The sequence below is a fragment of the Chelon labrosus genome (genome assembly GCF_963514085.1).
Source record: "Chelon labrosus genome assembly, chromosome: 14".
Taxonomy (NCBI): Eukaryota; Metazoa; Chordata; class Actinopteri; order Mugiliformes; family Mugilidae; genus Chelon; species Chelon labrosus.
The window spans coordinates 28,942,933-28,959,911 of record NC_140347.1 but is presented as its reverse complement, the minus strand read 5'-3'; the positions used below and the strand labels follow the sequence as shown (position 1 = coordinate 28,959,911).

General features: G+C 40.1%; 1 protein-coding gene across 1 annotated transcript; it reads left to right on the top strand.

The window, feature by feature from the left end:
* Positions 1-1,313: 1,313 nt before the first annotated feature.
* LOC311499274 (voltage-gated delayed rectifier potassium channel KCNH5-like) lies at positions 1,314-15,574 on the top strand (the record flags this gene model as incomplete). The annotated part of the gene is made up of 11 exons (XM_084560201.1): positions 1,314-1,386; positions 2,980-3,103; positions 3,471-3,577; positions 3,690-3,818; positions 4,634-4,749; positions 4,841-5,233; positions 6,083-6,512; positions 10,065-10,264; positions 11,647-11,899; positions 12,411-12,607; positions 14,097-15,574. The coding sequence occupies 11 exons, from the start codon at positions 1,314-1,316 to the stop codon at positions 15,252-15,254; spliced, it is 3,180 nt and encodes a 1,059-aa protein (XP_084416327.1). The 3' UTR covers positions 15,255-15,574.
* Positions 15,575-16,979: the final 1,405 nt, after the last annotated feature.

Genomic DNA, 16,979 nt, shown 5'->3' with positions numbered 1-16,979 from the left:
ATTGATAACATTACAAAATTACATACACAATTACAAAAGTAAAGTGACAAAAATAACAGTACTAATTATGCATGAAGCTCTTTCTATAAAATCTATACAGCATTGTGATTTAGTATCTGCAGTTTTAAAAGAAGTAATCATATAGTTTTGTATTAGATCTCAATCCACCAAAGTGTTGCTATCAACTCACTGTTACATAATTGCAGTGAAATAAAAAGAAATGTATTTATTTGTCAACTGTAGTATAAAGTGTAAAAAAGAGAGAAAAAAACCTGAAGTAATCATTAAATACACAAGTATCACATTTATACTGAAACGCAAAGCATGGTTAAATATACTTCTTTCTCCATATATGACACCTTGGACTGAAATATTGAATTATACTGTTTATAACAAATGATCCAATAGCTATATTAGTATATATTTTTTTTTTATCTTACAAGCAAACATTTACATTTAGTTGCATTTAAAAAAAAACCTTACATGAAATATATTACATGCTGCAATCATGATAAATACAAATAATTCTCAAACTCCAGATACTCGTCATCACTAATCAAACATTTAAGGTATAGGGATAATACAGGTTTCAGGCCAGCCCATGTGTCTGGAAAGTTAGAGACAATAGTAACAGTAGATGGTCAACGGGATTTCCTTCAAAATAAAGGTATCATTTTCACACGCCAATAAATGCAAACCCTGCTGTGACTGTCGTATAATACTTGTTCAAGATCTGAAAACTGATCTTTGTTTTGTGTGTTAAGGTCCTTCAAAGTTGACTGTTAGCCCTTTAAGTTTCAATGTATGTGTTGATGCTCAGTTGTTCCAGTTCATAGGATTACAGGCCTTTCATCTCTACGTATGTCTAGATTATGACAGTTCAATATAAGTACCATTTACCATTTACTGATTTGTCTTTGTATTTTTTTGTGTGTTTTTTTGTCTTTCATATTTGTTTTTACTACCTGTAATAAATAATCCTTTCATCTCTCTGATACCACTTTATAAATATTTAATATTTTTGAATCTTATTGTTTGCTAATTTGTTTGTGTTATATGTCTTTTGGGAGGTTGTAATAACCACTTTCTTGTGTTATGAAAGGTGCCATGTAAATAAATTGTATTATTGTTGACGAAGTCCACGTTCTTCGACGAAGGCTTTTATTTTTGAAACCTCAATCCGGACATCCTGTTATCATTATGGTTAACTTGACTGATCCACGCTGCTGTCGGGCAGACAGACCGGGGAGAGGGGTAGTTTACACCGGAGAGACCGCCGAGCAGCACCGAGTCTCTGTCCTAAAGCCTCCATAATGCATGGGGGCAAGAGGGGGCTGGTGGCTCCGCAGAACACTTTTCTGGAAAACGTTGTCCGGCGCTCCAGCGGTGAGTTTCAGCCTGGACTAGAAACAGTAATGAAGTGATGTTGTTTTGATGTATGTTAGTCGAGCTACCATAAGGAGTGTGACGCTGAAATTAACAACTCATGATATTGTTGTTTATTTTAATGGAAAACAGAACCAATACCTTTTTATTTATTTACTTAAATTCATGCGAAATGATGAGTTATATAACAATTTTCCAAATTCCCTGCATCGATTATCTGAAATCTAATAGACGTATGTGATTTAGATGAGAGTGGTCTCTATTACTGATGCTTATATGATGCTTCTCTTTCTGGTAAATTCTTCTTTATTGGAAGAATAATTATAATAAACCTGATGTGCAGTGTGTTTTTTTAGGAAGGGAAAGTTTGATTGATTTTATTTGTAGATGAAGTTCTACATTGTGATTATGTTCATTTCCAACACAACAAATAAGTTTAGCAGTCTAGCAGATGTTGCAGACATTATGGTCAGACATGACTTATTTATTGTACCTGCTGCTCAACGTTTGATGACATTTTTGAGAGTCAATCTGTATAATTTACTGTTTTGTTTGATTTTGGGATGGGGTCATGTGAACAAAGACAATAAAAACTGTAAATAAGAGCAAAAACTGAATTTGCAGCCGTTTCTTAAGGAGGGCTACTTCATTTTCTTTTGTAGGTCGTATAATGTGATTTCCACCTACAGTAGCACAGTTATTGTTTTTATCTCGGTCAATGTCTACGTCCCACTGAGCAGAGTATTGTTTTGCTGATATATTTTTCACAAAGGCAGCACATCTCAGCAAAACAGTCAATAGTTCAGTTCATTTGGCAGATTTAAAGTCTGCACAAGATGCAACTAGATGAGTTGCAATCTGCCTGAGACTGAGGGCAAATGTGTGTGAAACTGAGAGTTTTCTTATTAGAAATACAGATGCATCACATGTTAGACAGCACTGATTAAATGTCTGTAAGGTTATTGTTCACCTTATATAAATATAATCAAAAATTCAGCTATTATTGTCTGAATTTCTCAGCTCAAGTCACTGCAGAGTGGAAACGTTCATAAATACATCTAGCACCCTGACATTAAGATCAAAACCTGCTTTAACCACTTTAAATCCTGTGCAGTTTCATTTGGAGAAAATGTTTTCACTCCTTTCTCTCGGGAGACTGCAGCTCCGTCCAAGCTGTTGTGAAGCCGAAGAACTTTTCAGCACCTCATCCATATTTAATTCGCATTAAGGAACATAAACATTTTATCAGCGACTATTTCTGTCCAGCGACTTGTCTGATTACTGCTGTTTACTGCTTTAAATATTGATGGCGTTTGCCCCCATTGTGTCTTGTAATTAAAATGGTGTTAATGGTGCTTGGCAGATTTAAAAAAAAACCTAACTGAAGATTTCATGTACAAATGAACTCTAATTCCCCTCATGTCAGGACAACAGAAGAATATAAATATGAACAACTATATAATTTAATTAAGGTTTAATTGCAGCTGCATAACTCTAGCTGCAACGGTGGTTGGGTGCCCAGACGTTCTAAAAGTTGATCAACAGGTGCAGTCATCTTCCTGAGGTTTGTGTCCCATGTGTTTTTTGTCTCAGAAACCAGTTTCCTGTTGGGAAATGCACAGGTCGTGGAGTGGCCGGTTGTGTACAGCAACGATGGATTCTGCAAGCTGTCTGGATACCACAGAGCTGAGGTTATGCACAGGAGTAGCACATGCAAGTAAGATCTAGCATAACCCGTGAATGTGAAGCCACAGAGGGGAGGCTATATTATAATATGTTTTCTTTAGAATTTAGTATTTAGTATCAAAGTTCACGTCCACACATTAATACTGCACTGGTCACAGTGTGGGGTTGCTTGTCCTGCTTATTGATACTGAATCTCAACTCAAGATAAATGTGAAGATTCAGTCCTTCAGCTCATGCTATGGTAATATTGATGTCTTTAAGAATACTTTAACAAGTCCAGTTTGTTTTTAGATTGGGCTGTTTTTGGTTTCTTTTAAAAGACAATCTTTAAGTACAAAGTTGGAAACTAATTCTAGGTCACGTTAATTTCTGATTTTACCCTCTCTCTAATTTTGCAGTTTCATGTACGGTGACCTGACTGATAAAAACACCATAGACAAAATCAGACAAACCTTTGACAACTATGAGTCAAATTTCTACGAGGTGCTCCTCTACACAAAGAACAGTAAGCACCCAATCATGTGATCTTACAGAAAATCATCAGATATAGAAGTGAGATTTATTCTTTCCATTTCCCATGAGTCCTAACGGCACGACTCTTATTTCCAATATTACAGGAACACCGATATGGCTGTACATGCAGGTAGCTCCAATCAGAAATGAAAATGACAAAGTGGTCCTTTTCCTCTGCACCTTCAGAGACATTACGGTTTTCAAACAGCCAATTGAAGATGAATCAGCCAGAGGTGAGAAAGTTCTTATTGTGTTTGTGAACATTATATACATTTTCGGGTTATCTCAAAAAGTCCAGTCTAGTGTGAAAGACAATGGAGGGTGAGACGCAGCACACACACAAGTGGCTGTGACTGAACAGATGTTCGTTTCCTGGAGTGTGACATACAACTGTCCAGGTGTTGTGTGTTCGGGTCAGTGAACACTGGTCTCTGTGGGTCTGCATGGTGCCGTGACCCAAGGGATAAAGACATTTTTACGTACATCAAGCGGAAACGACGGACAGTCGGACCACATGGGGAAAAAAGAAGCTGCATGGAAATACTGCAGAGGAAATAAACAGATGTGACAGGTCTTACAGTGAAGACAGAAACACCACTGTGCTTTTTTTCAACCTATATGTGGCCCTCACACCTATATTATCCAGAGTTTCCAAATCACGTTCTATTACAAGGAATACAGATTTATTTATGTAACAAAACATGCACAAATATACTGTCATTTTATTGCTTTTTTGTGCACAGAAATGGAGTTTATAATCTGTCTTTAATGGTTGGTGACAGAACACATGATGCATTCATGTACAAACTTATAAATGAGAGAAGTTCAAGATACAGTACACCTCACTGAACCTAAGTTTTAATTCTTCCCAACTCTCACTGATAACTTGCTATTAATTTTCAAATAAAATATTAAAATATCTGCCTTTTATTGTTCTGCTTCGTTCATGCCACTGGAACTTGTAAAACTTTGTATCAAATCTTGTTTTATTTTTGGAAGCAAAGCTGTGTTGTGTGCCTTGATAATATTGTCTGTGCTGCTGTCAAAGGATGGGCAAAGTTTGCAAGGCTGACTCGAGCGTTGACCAACAATCGAAACGTGGTTCAGCAACTGGCGCCGCTGAGCAAGACAGAGGTTCCCCACAAACCCTCCAGACTGGCCGAGGTGAGCACATCTTTCAGAATCAGCTTTATAAACGATCTGCTTTACGTACCATTCCGCACTCATGATGCTAAATGTCGCCTCTCAATGAAAGGCTCTCCAGCTGGGCTCAGACATCCTGCCTCAGTACAAACAGGAGGCCCCAAAGACTCCTCCACACATCATCCTCCACTACTGCACCTTCAAGACCACGTGGGACTGGGTCATCCTCATCCTCACCTTCTACACCGCCATCATGGTGCCCTACAACGTTTCCTTCAAGACCAAGCAAAACAACTTGGCCTGGCTGGTGCTGGACAGTGTGGTTGACGTCATCTTTCTGGTCGACATCGTGCTCAACTTCCACACCACCTTCGTGGGTCCAGCCGGGGAGGTCATATCGGACGCTAAGCTGATCCGGATGAATTACCTGAAGACGTGGTTTGTCATCGACCTGCTGTCCTGTCTCCCCTACGACGTCATCAACGCCTTTGAGCATGTAGATGAGGTGAGTGACCCTTGTTGTTCATAATCATAAATGTCGTGGTCGCTGGTTCTTCAGAGAGCGTGTAAACACTGACATGTTCCTGCTTCACTTGTTTTCATGAAGGACGTCCTCACACACTCCTCTCCAGTGAGTCATCTCCCAGAGTCTTTCCACAGGAATGTGACGCGGACAGAAGACTCTCTCCTCCCAGTAAGTGAATCCATGCCTTTCTTTTAAATAAATTTTGTCTCACGTTACCGCTTGTGTATAAAAGGAGTTAGTTGAAAAATTCCCATTATTATATGGAGCATTTTAGTGTCTTTGAGCGCTTTGTTTTAATTTTTCAACCCACAGCTTTACTGTCTTCGGTAAAATAGGCCTAAAAATCAACTCTACACTACCTGTCCAGCACCAACCATCAGACACATGCTATTAGCAGCTAGCTCCAGCTGGCTCCATTTCCGCCTGATGCATTGTTTTACATTGATGACTGTTTGTTTCACGGACAAAAAACATCAGTTACCATGGGTTTAAAAATGATGAGAGCCCCAAGTTACATGCTGTAACAATTCAACTGACCATTGTAAGTTGCTTTTGGTGAATATTTTCATATTGAGCTCATCTGGTAATTATTTATTTATTTATTTTTTGCTGATTATTAATGAAGTATTTAATAAATAAAATAAAAACTGTGTAACTTTTGATATAAAGATATTCAGTTTGATGCTATGAAAAGATTCACATTTAACTGGCGTTAAATAGGGGCTATGATTAATCCGTAAAGTTCCAGGTTACTTTTAAATCAAATGCCTCCACTTTACAACATAATGCTTTGTGTCTGGCTCAGTTTTTCCCCGTCTCACTCTGCAGGGTCTCAGCAGCCTCTTCAGTTCTCTAAAAGTCATCCGCCTGTTGCGTCTGGGCCGAGTCGCCCGCAAGCTGGACCACTACCTGGAGTACGGAGCGGCCGTCCTGGTGCTGTTGGTGTGTGTCTTCGGCCTGGTGGCCCACTGGCTCGCCTGCATCTGGTACAGCATCGGGGACTACGAGGTCATCGACGAGCACACCAACACCATCAAGACCGACAGCTGGCTCTACCAGCTGGCCCTGAGTATTGGAACTCCTTACCGGTACAATGCCAGCGGTACAGGCCAGTGGGAGGGCGGCCCCAACAAAGACACGCTCTACATTTCCTCCCTCTACTTCACCATGACGAGCCTCACCACCATCGGGTTTGGCAACATCGCTCCGACGACAGATGGCGAGAAGATTTTCTCCGTGGCTATGATGATGGTGGGCTGTAAGTACGCGATCATCTTCCCCCATATTTACCACTTCTTCCAAATGTTGCAGAAAGCCTTGCAAATCTTCTTTTGCTTTGACTTTCAGCTGAAGCGGTAACAAATCTAATCTGTCTGACATTGCAGAATACTGTAATAGTATCATTTTAACAATTTTCTTCTTCATTCAGTACAACAAGTTCAAATTAATCGAAGGCGGCTTCACTGGGCACAGAGCTCAAAGGCAATATGTGCTCAAACACTGATTCTTAAATTAAAAAGAGACATGTTTGTGCACTCTCTCTTCACTAGAAAAGACATGTGGTTTACTCTCAGTTACCTCAGTTTCTACTGGCATACTGTATGTCACTGACACCATGACATATGGCTCATATGCCAGTATTTTAGCTGTTGATTATCAAATCTGTGTCCTGCTGTACATTTCACTGAAAACCCCCAAATTAATATGTTTTATGTTTTTTTTAGTCAAACTTTGTGAGGTGCCATAAGCTATGTGTTCCAAACAGCTGCTTGAGGTGGGAAGTGATGTTGTAATCTGTCAGTGAAACATATGTGCAGCAGCAGCATCATTTACGAGCTCAGTCTGTCAGAACAACAGCTGCTTACAGATAAGAACTTTTCAACCTTTCCATCAATCTACACCAAACAAAGTGGGCGTCCTTCGATGCTGTTTTCATCTTGTTCATGCATTCATCTGTTCATAATGTAACGGTAGCACTTTGCATGAGATTAAACAATCTGGAGGCACTTACTTGCACGCTAGTCGAGAGACAGCCAGCAACGGTCCTGCTGGCTGTCTAGCAGCTGCCAGGAAAGCAGCATATGGTTTAGATGTTGTGCAGGATGGGGAGTCCCCACATGCCGTGATCAATACACTGTCATTTCTATATATCTATGTATATATATATTTTATATATCTATATATATTTAAATTGTTTCATTTAGACTAGAAGTTATAACTTATATATAAACATTTCTGTTTATAACAATTTAAATTTAAATAAGTAATTTAATATCTTATTGACAGATTCGGCATTTAGTGAGAGAAGTAAATCCTTTTCCCCCACCAGGGTTAAGTAATCCACAGACAACATTTCCCTCTCTTCTTTCTGGTCGTGTAATTCGCATTTAGCTGCAGCCGCGGCGCTTGAACCGCGGCTGAGAGTTTAAGGACTTTGTGGCTGATAAAAAGTGACATGCTCAGCGCCCCTCACAGCCTGCTCTGTGATGTGTCTGTCTGAAGGCTGCTGATTGCATCAGAAAAGAATTGTCTCAGCGTGTTTGTGCCTCTTTTCTGTGCTTTATAGTAATTTGATAAATCCAAGGAGTAAATGTGTGATGTCTTGATCACTGTAAATTCAACATACTGGGGATACACAACTTGTTTTACGTGCTTAACTGAGATGTAAGTCCAAGTGAAAGCCATTATTGCTGGATTTATTTACAGTTCTGCACATTGCATAGTTTTGAGTTGCAGTGCTTACTTGGACGTAACTTAAAGTTAGATTAAGATAAGTCTTGTGTAACATGAACTCAGAAAAGATGCTGCGTTATAGGACAGTCCTCGTTCTGTGCACTACGGTTGTGTAACATTACGAAGAGAGTATAGTCTGTGCATCATATTCTTAGCTGTAATTTAGGGCTGTGAAGCCTTTAACATCACCTAAAACAACTAATTTATTTTCAGAAGTTACAGCCATTAAATCACACCAATGTAATTTAAATTACACTGAACCACTTGATAAAAATAGAATAGCTATTTTTATGCCACCCACTGTATATATAGTAAAGGCTTTATCTCCCTCATAACGCCCCTTCGTGCATGACCTTTGACCCACGCCTCTAAAACAACATGTAAAGTGATGCGATGAAAGCAGTGAGGACACAGAAACTGACAGCCACGCTCCACAGTTTTTACTTCCGGAAAGTAAACACCCATTACTCTGTTGGTGCCTCGATCACAAAGATTACTCGGTCGCACTGCAGTGTCGTGTTCCATTATGGCTGATAAATCTCCTGCTACAGATACAGTAATTATGTGAGTAGAAGAAAGGGAGAGAGTTCGCCCGCAGGCTCGATTGTAGTAAATGGACAATGAGCCATCACGCTATATATCTGCAACCCTGCTGTGGTGACTGGAGACGACACGTTCCCCTTGAGTGGCTAAAAAGCTCACGACAAGAGATGCTGACTGACTCTTTGAGGTCACTGCAGCATGGCCCTCTTACTGACGAAACCTGCACTGTAAATTATATCATAGACTGAAGACTTAATCGAACATGTAGCGCATACATGTGGCTGTGTATGTGTTTTGTGAACACACTGTAAAATATTCTTTGCTGTATAAAAAAATACATTAACAATAAAGTGAATTCCATCATTTGTACTCAGCATTTTCAGCCAAATTAAACTCATCATTTAAATATTGTCTACTATCACTTTACTCTAGTAACACATTTTTTCACATGGACACCAACTTTAATGTTAAGGCTTTTAATTTGCTCTCACTATAGAAGAAATTCCCTCAATTTTTACCAAAAACGTCTTTTAAGTTATGCATTTATCAGGATGGAATTAAAATATTGTGGCTAAATTAATAAGAAAAAATAAGCAAATGTACATCAGACATGAGGCTTTACTGGCAGTGCACTATTTAAGTATCCCTCTACTTGTAAAACACTTCATTAACCCGTTGGTTCTAAATCAGTTCGGTAGAACTTCTAAGGCAGGAATTGTCATTAGTACAAGCTGATTATTTTTCCAGACCATATAAACTATCTGCCTCTTCAAACCTAACACTCAATAACCATCGGTTTTTCTAAGCCACTGACTGTGGAGCTGTAACACGAAGCTAATTTCCACTGCTCAGGATAAAAATGGTCAGTTAAGGGAAACTGTGAAAGTGAAGACCAAGAAAACTTAAATCTGTGTCTCAGAGGGGCAAAAAGAAATAGCAAAAACCAGAGGAGCTGCAAGACGTTTTAAGTGACAAACGAGTGATGGAGCCGACATACTTGTGGCGATTCACCTCATCATCAATAAATGTACAAAGCAGCATCTGGACAATCCAAAGTCATTTTAGACAATGCAGACCACAAACTCCAATAGGAAGCACCTCAAGAAACACAAACTGAAGCTTCTAGAGTGGCTCTTTAAGGAATCTGTGGATAGATTTTGGAAGAATCTAAAAAGATTTTCTGAATTTGATGTGAAGTCAGGAAGAGTGAATGAAAAATTCATGAATCAAGAACAGAAAGCCATCTACAAATGCAGTTTGCAAACTGTATTTGCGAAGTTTTCATGTTTTTTCATGGGTTTTCAAGGATTATTAATTATGTCTTAAACGGCTAAAAATACATTCATATTTCAGAATTGATTAAGTCAACAATGGATTATTTTGATGTTTGGTGACTCATAAATGACAACGTTGCCTCTTAAAACTTGCATATAATACATTATAAACCTCAGTTCTTTATAATACATGCATTTACTCAATATTTAACCAACTATTTAAGCTGAGATACCTTGCTTTTTTTTTTGTTTTGTTTCAGCGCTTCTATACGCGACCATCTTTGGAAACGTCACCACCATCTTCCAGCAGATGTACACCAACACAAACCGCTACCACGAGATGCTCAACAACGTGCGCGACTTCCTCAAGCTTTACCAGGTTCCCAAAGGTCTGAGCGAGAGGGTCATGGACTTCATCGTGTCCACCTGGGCCATGTCTAAAGGCATTGACACGGATAAGGTGCCATTATGAAAACAGTTCTTTATGTTGGGGATCGTTGTCACTGTGAATTTGGGAGTGATCAGACACCTACCAACCAGAACTGTGTGATAAGAATCTGACTTTTCAGCTCTGACAAATGCATCTGGAGGTACAGCCATGTTGCAACTGTTGCCTGTGCTTCCTTCTCATGTGCATGATACAATATTTTGTCCAGTGGAGCTGTAATCCTGCTGCTGAGGACATACAGACTGACCTTCAGTGTAAGGGGTTGGGTCAGCGCTAAAACACTATTTGTACTTTATAAAATCAATTATTAAATGAAACGTGTATTTGAGTGTAGAGCTGTCACCATACCGTGATCGAGGTTTGTAGTGCGCACTTGCATTTTAAGGTCTAAGTCTGTCTGACTGAGCTGTCAAAGAGTTGCTGCTGTAGTAAGTAGCAGAGAGGGATGTGGAAATGTGAATAACGACCATTTAACAAGCCTCAGAGGTCAAAACAAAAGACAGTGAGGGCTCTCATTGTCTCTCGGGGTTAGAAACCTTTTGCACTTTAGGTTCTGCAGAGCGACAGCCGATAGATTGGCTTCCATTGATAGTAATCTCAGGAATTACCTCACCACTTAATGGAAGCTCTGGCCTCTAAAATATTTAAAAGAATAGTTGTAAAAGTACACCTATTTGCTGCATTGCTGAGAATTTGATGAGCAGATCAATTTCACTCTCATTTCTGTATGGGGAACAGGAAACTATACACCTAGGCTATGTTTAGCATAGCCTAGGTGTATCAGGGGATCACTGGAATCAGGGGGAAGCAGCTAGCCTGTCCAAGTGTGAATCTTGCTACAATAAACGTGTTATGTTTAGTTTAATCCATGCAAAAAAAAGTGAAAGTGGCACATTTTCCTCCTGGACTGCTTCTGGACTGTGTGACGGTTGTTTAGTAACCTCACGGTGACAAGACTCCACAAGTTGCCAGAGTTTTCACTTTGCTTTTTTGTATTTGGTTATAATCTTACCAAACCGTACAAGCTGTTTGTTCTTTATTACAGATTTGTGTGTTGAACTAAACAAACTAGTTTCTGTCTTTAATCTCACAACACATAACCCTACCTTCTCCTTTAAAATTTGTCAGGGATCTTCAATCAGAGACTTTATTTGTTCTTTTACCAGAGATCTGACTGCTAGCTGTCAAAGATCATTACCTCTAACGTGTAATTTAAAGATTATTCAGCTTTGCCAGAAATATAAATCTGACTAAATGATTAGTGTGACAGATTATACATTATCTCAATTTTACTGTGTGTTTCCACCGTATTACAATGTCTGGTGAAATCCTGTACTACTTACTTATCTTTAAACGTGCAGTTTCCTTTAAACCTCACCTTCTCTCACTCCCAGGTTCTCTCCATTTGTCCCAAAGACATGCGCGCGGACATATGTGTCCACCTCAACAGACAGGTGTTTAACGACCACCCGGCCTTTCGTCTGGCCAGCGACGGCTGCTTGCGCTCTCTCGCTGTGGAGTTTCAGACCACTCACTGCGCCCCCGGGGATCTCATCTTCCACATCGGAGAGAGCGTTGATACGCTGTGCTTTGTAGTCTCCGGTTCCCTTGAAGTCATCCAGGACGATGAGGTCATAGCAATACTAGGTAAATACATTTCACTATGCATTGTACAATGTATAACTGCATACCTATGTATAACTTATCTAATACAAGCAGCATTTGGTTAGCTTCGATTTCACAAGGTTTGAATTGTCCACTGTCTGCTGCTGAGCGGGCCATACAAGCCAGCAGCATTTACTCAGTTCATTTAGATTGTAGGTTTAATCATCATATCTCATGACTGTAGGTTTGGTAGGGCTTCTCAGTTGGACAGGGCCTTTAAATGTGTTTTGCCTGGGATCTTGGTACAAGGGATTGTAACATCTTATCCTGTGTATTAACGAATGTGCAAGTTTTGTCTGAACCTGTTCTCAGTGTTGAAATGAGAGCAATTTAATATCCAACCCTGGATGTTTTCTTCATCTCACTGCTACTACCTAAATATGACATCCTGCATCCACTTTTATTCCTGGTGTAATTTCACTTTATTCTTTAGCTATGTGAAAAAATTGTTCATGAGATGTCAAATAATCTGTTGACGTCTTGCCCCGTCCAGGTAAAGGTGATGTGTTTGGAGACGTGTTTTGGAAAGAGACCACGCTGGCTCGGGCCTGTGCAAACGTGCGAGCCCTGACCTACTGCGATCTGCACGTCATCAGGAGAGAGGCTCTGATGAGGGTCCTGGAGTTCTACACGGCGTTCGCCAGCTCGTTCTCCCGCAACCTCATTCTCTCCTGTAACCTACGGAAACGGGTAAAAACAACAGCAGCGCTTGAACCTTACAGTTAGTCATCAGATGATTTGAGCATAATGCCTCATGGACTGAATGATACATTTAAATCATTGCATGTTTCCAACAATAAAGTTTAGATTTATTTGGCTAAAAAAGGAAATAAAAAAGTCATAGTGCACCACAAAGGAGAATTTATCGGAAGAGTCCTCCAGTCCAAACTAAAACTCTGATAAATATTTGATAGAGGCTCTATATTAATCCCATCAAGGTACTGAGATGTATTGCTTTTCTGCCTTGAGAGTAAGTTTCTTATATGTATATATATACAGTATGTATATATCGCTGGTATATTATCCTTTGAGATTAACTTCACATAAATTCTTAATGGATATTCCTCTCAAAGTAAACCCTAGTACATGAGGTTTGTTGTGGTCTTTGTTCTGTATTCTGTAATTGTGCCAATTAAAATATGAACTTTTATAAACAGACTTTTAATTACTATAATCTCTCTATGGAATTAAAAACTACAGAAACAGGTGGATTTTTACAAATTATTTATAATATCTTTGTTTCCATTTTCCTCTCCTGATTTCTCTCCTCTGGTACAACTCTGCTAAAAAGCCTTACGCAATCACATTTACTGAAATCACACGGCCTCAGCAAATCTAAACAGTTTTAAGGCAAATTGTGGATTACGTGTTGAAAGATTTATGGCACATGCTGTATTCAGTAAGAAGAAAGACATCCATTATTAATTTGATCAGAACTGTTCAAGCCCGAAATTGAAATTTACTCTCAACCCATTTAACTGTTCGGTATTCAAGTCGCTTGCACGTGCAGGAAATAAAAGTGCCTGTTGGAGCTCGCTCACGGGCAGCACAGCGAAACAAGCCCAGAAAAATGAACCGAGTAGAGATAGAGACACACGTGTTACCTGAACATCTTAGCAAGTTTACTTCACGTGACGTCACAGATAGATAGATCGTTTTTAGAAAACATCATAAATGCTAAACGTTTAGAATTACAAACATTTCTCAAACCTTTGGGTTCTGGGATCAATAAATCTGGGATTCAGGGTGGTCTGTGCTTTACAGATGAAAATAATGTGAACATCTGGAAGTGCTGAGAAGTTATTGTATTAAAGGTTTCCAACACAATTATGTCAATATCATGTATTTAAAATTTAAAAAGTGGGAAAAGAAAGTGAGACGCTGCAAGTTGATCAACACTTCTGTGTCTTTGGAGGTAATTCATTGAGTCTCTGGGCTGAGATATCAATCTATTATTGAATTATTGCTCCATTAGCTGTTTCCCTCTTGCATTGCAGCTTTCAAGTCGTAAATATTTCAGCATACACAGCAGCTCTAGATGGTTATCCTTGCCTTAAAGCTACATTATACGTACATTCTGCTTCACTGAAGTAGGGCGCTGTCTTATGTGCGGTTAGAGCAGAATAAATGGTGTATATTCCACATCACTGTCCTCATGCTCAGCCTTTCCTTATTGCAGGTCATCTTCAGAAAGATAGCTGATGTGAAGAGGGAGCGGGAGCGCCAGAGGACAGAGGTGACTCTCTCTATTCCTGAAGACCACCCTGTTCGCAAGTTGTTCCAGAGGTTCCGACAGCAGAGAGACTCTCCAGCACCTGGAGAGTCTCACTCTTACTTTGACCATAATTGCGTGCAGTTGGAACCTCAGCACCACCACCAGCAGCCCACCGACCCAAAGCCTTATACTCAGAGTCAGGCTGTTTCTCCTCAGCAGCAGGAGTACGGCTCCTCTGTGCTCAATAATGCACCCGGCATGGGAGGGGGAAGCACAGGCGGCAGCTGCAACGTGGCTGCAGCTCCACAAGCATTTGTCAGTGCTGAAAAGTCAGAACAAAGCAGCACACAAGAGGTGGCGGCGCCTAGGCCCTGTGCAGAGAGTCAACAGTGTGAGAGGGGCAACATCCCAGCACAGAGCAGTGGTGCAGGTGGAGATGGAGCTGCAGGAGGTGTGAGCAGCGGCGGCAGCAGGGGCACCAGAGGCTGGGCCAAGTTTAGGAACGCCGCATCTGCTGAACCACCTTGTCCTGCTGTTGAGAAAGAGAAGCAGACACAGAAAGTAGAGCGGTGGCTGAAAGTGTCACACCCCTCTGAGCAGTTTGCAGCTGCCAACAAAATCCAGGAGTCAGAGGAAGGTGGAGAAGGCACCGAGGGTGGCAACAGTGCAGAGGAGGAAACGAGCGCCCTGCACAAAACTGACTCGTGCGACAGCGGTATCACGAAGAGTGATCTGCGCATCGACCGAGCTGGAGATTCAAGAAGCTCTTTTGAGCGAAGCCCAATGGAAAAGAGCCCGATGGAGAGAAACCTCTTTGAGCACAGTCTTGGGGTTTACAGCGAGGCCTCCGTCAAACACTCCTTCACACAGCCGGCGTCTGAACAGGCTCTGCTTCAGGCGATGCTGCACGAGGCCAAGCTGGAGCTGAAAGGAGACATTCAGATGCTGAGCGGCCGACTCTCGCTCCTCGAGTCCCACGTGGGCGAGATCCTCAGGTTGCTGTCGATAAAAAGAAGACTCTCGCTGCCTCCGACCTCTTCTGCAAAAGCAAGAGTGAGGAATCAAGACCCAACCACTGCCTCCCGGCCTGGCACACCAAAAACAGATGAAGGGCCTTTTTGAATTTACTGATTTAAAAAACTAAATAAATAAAAGACTTATATAAGCATCATGCATGTCCTGCTGGACTGGGAGACATTTGCATTAAACACGTGACTGCATGCAGAAATCCTTTTCATCTCACCTTAGCAGCACAATAACGCAGGGATTTTTCTAATAGTTGTTTGACCATTTGGGCCACTTTTATGTGTGTTCTACATTCGAGAATGCCAAGAAGGAGCAAATAATGAACAAAAGAAGCTCATACTGGAATTATTAAAAAAAACACCTGAGACCTGTTATGAAGGTGCTTGTCAGCCCGAGGTAAAAATGTTAGTACTTTGTTGAAATGTTTTTTTTAAAGCTGTCATTTTCATGGTCTTCCTTAAGTTTTATTTTACTGGATTTCAGTCTGCGGTTTTTGCCATGAGTTTTATCTTTGTCAACTTCATCTCAGAAGAAAACACACAGGAACTCAATGAACATTTTCACATGCACAATGTGCAATAAATAAATGATTCTCTTTATCTTCTGCAGGAAAACTCCTCCGTTTTCAGTTTCTATCCTCACTGCAGTGGCTACTTGTACACTTATTAACTGTCAGGTAACTATATGTGCCTTACAATAGCAAAGCCTCAGAGACATGTTCAGTTCTTTGTGTTTATGAGATGTTTTATGACTAAATGTTAAACTTCCTTTTCCAAAATACTGTAATTCATAAGATAATACACAGCAGGCAAGCAAAATATAAAAGGATAAGGAAATAGTTTCTCTAGTTTGAGTTTCTGCACTCAGCATTCATTTTATGAATGTCTAGAAATAAATTTCCCCATGCACGTATGGAATAATAGGAATTTTAATTCAGTAAGGCAGTTTAGTATTAGATATTAATGATCATTGTCTAAGTTTTTTTTGTGTGAATGAATTTTTTTTTTTCCTAAACAAACAGGTAATTGCAGCAAACACTGTATGTTCCTTCATGTAACTTTGCCTCTTGCTCAGGTTTATATGTCCTAAAGTTGAGGTCCAGTATTTATTTCATTATGAGTGATCTTGTCTACTTTTGAGACTAAACAGTAAAGCATAATGTGTCTTTAATGAATTTTAAATGAGTTAATTCACACTGCTATGCAAATTTACTGCACTTGGTGATGCAAACAACTGCATTCGTTTCTACTGCGTGGATAAAAGTGAAGGATGTAAATGATGGTAGTTTTCCCTATGACTGGGAATCATCTCAGTGCTAACTGTAAGGATGTCAGCATGTTACTGGTAGTTGATTTATTTTAGGCTATATGTAAGTGACCTTGCATGCGTCCTGTCAAGGGAACCTGTCAACTGTGAAACGAATAATGAAAACTGATGCCTGCTCACCATCTGGTGTTCAGTCTCTTCTGTTTTTGCAACACAAATGTCTGTCTTTGTGTAAACGCGAGGCCTCGAAAAACAACATGTAGCTACATGTGTGTTTGGCTCATCCAGGTAAGTCGCACCAGAGTTTGTGAACGTGAAGAGGATGATATAGTCCAACAATGACACATTAGAGCACTTTAATTCAGTCATAGTTGAAACAGGCCACTATTTATCACGTCTCAGTTCAATCTTTCAGAGGAATAGAGCACAAGTATATTTGTGTGTAAGAGCCACTTTTTGTGTATTTTTGTGGATTGTATTTCCCAAATGGCACACAATGACATCTTCCCTTAGATACAATCTTAATCGCTTTTATTAATCAGTTATAATGTTTTC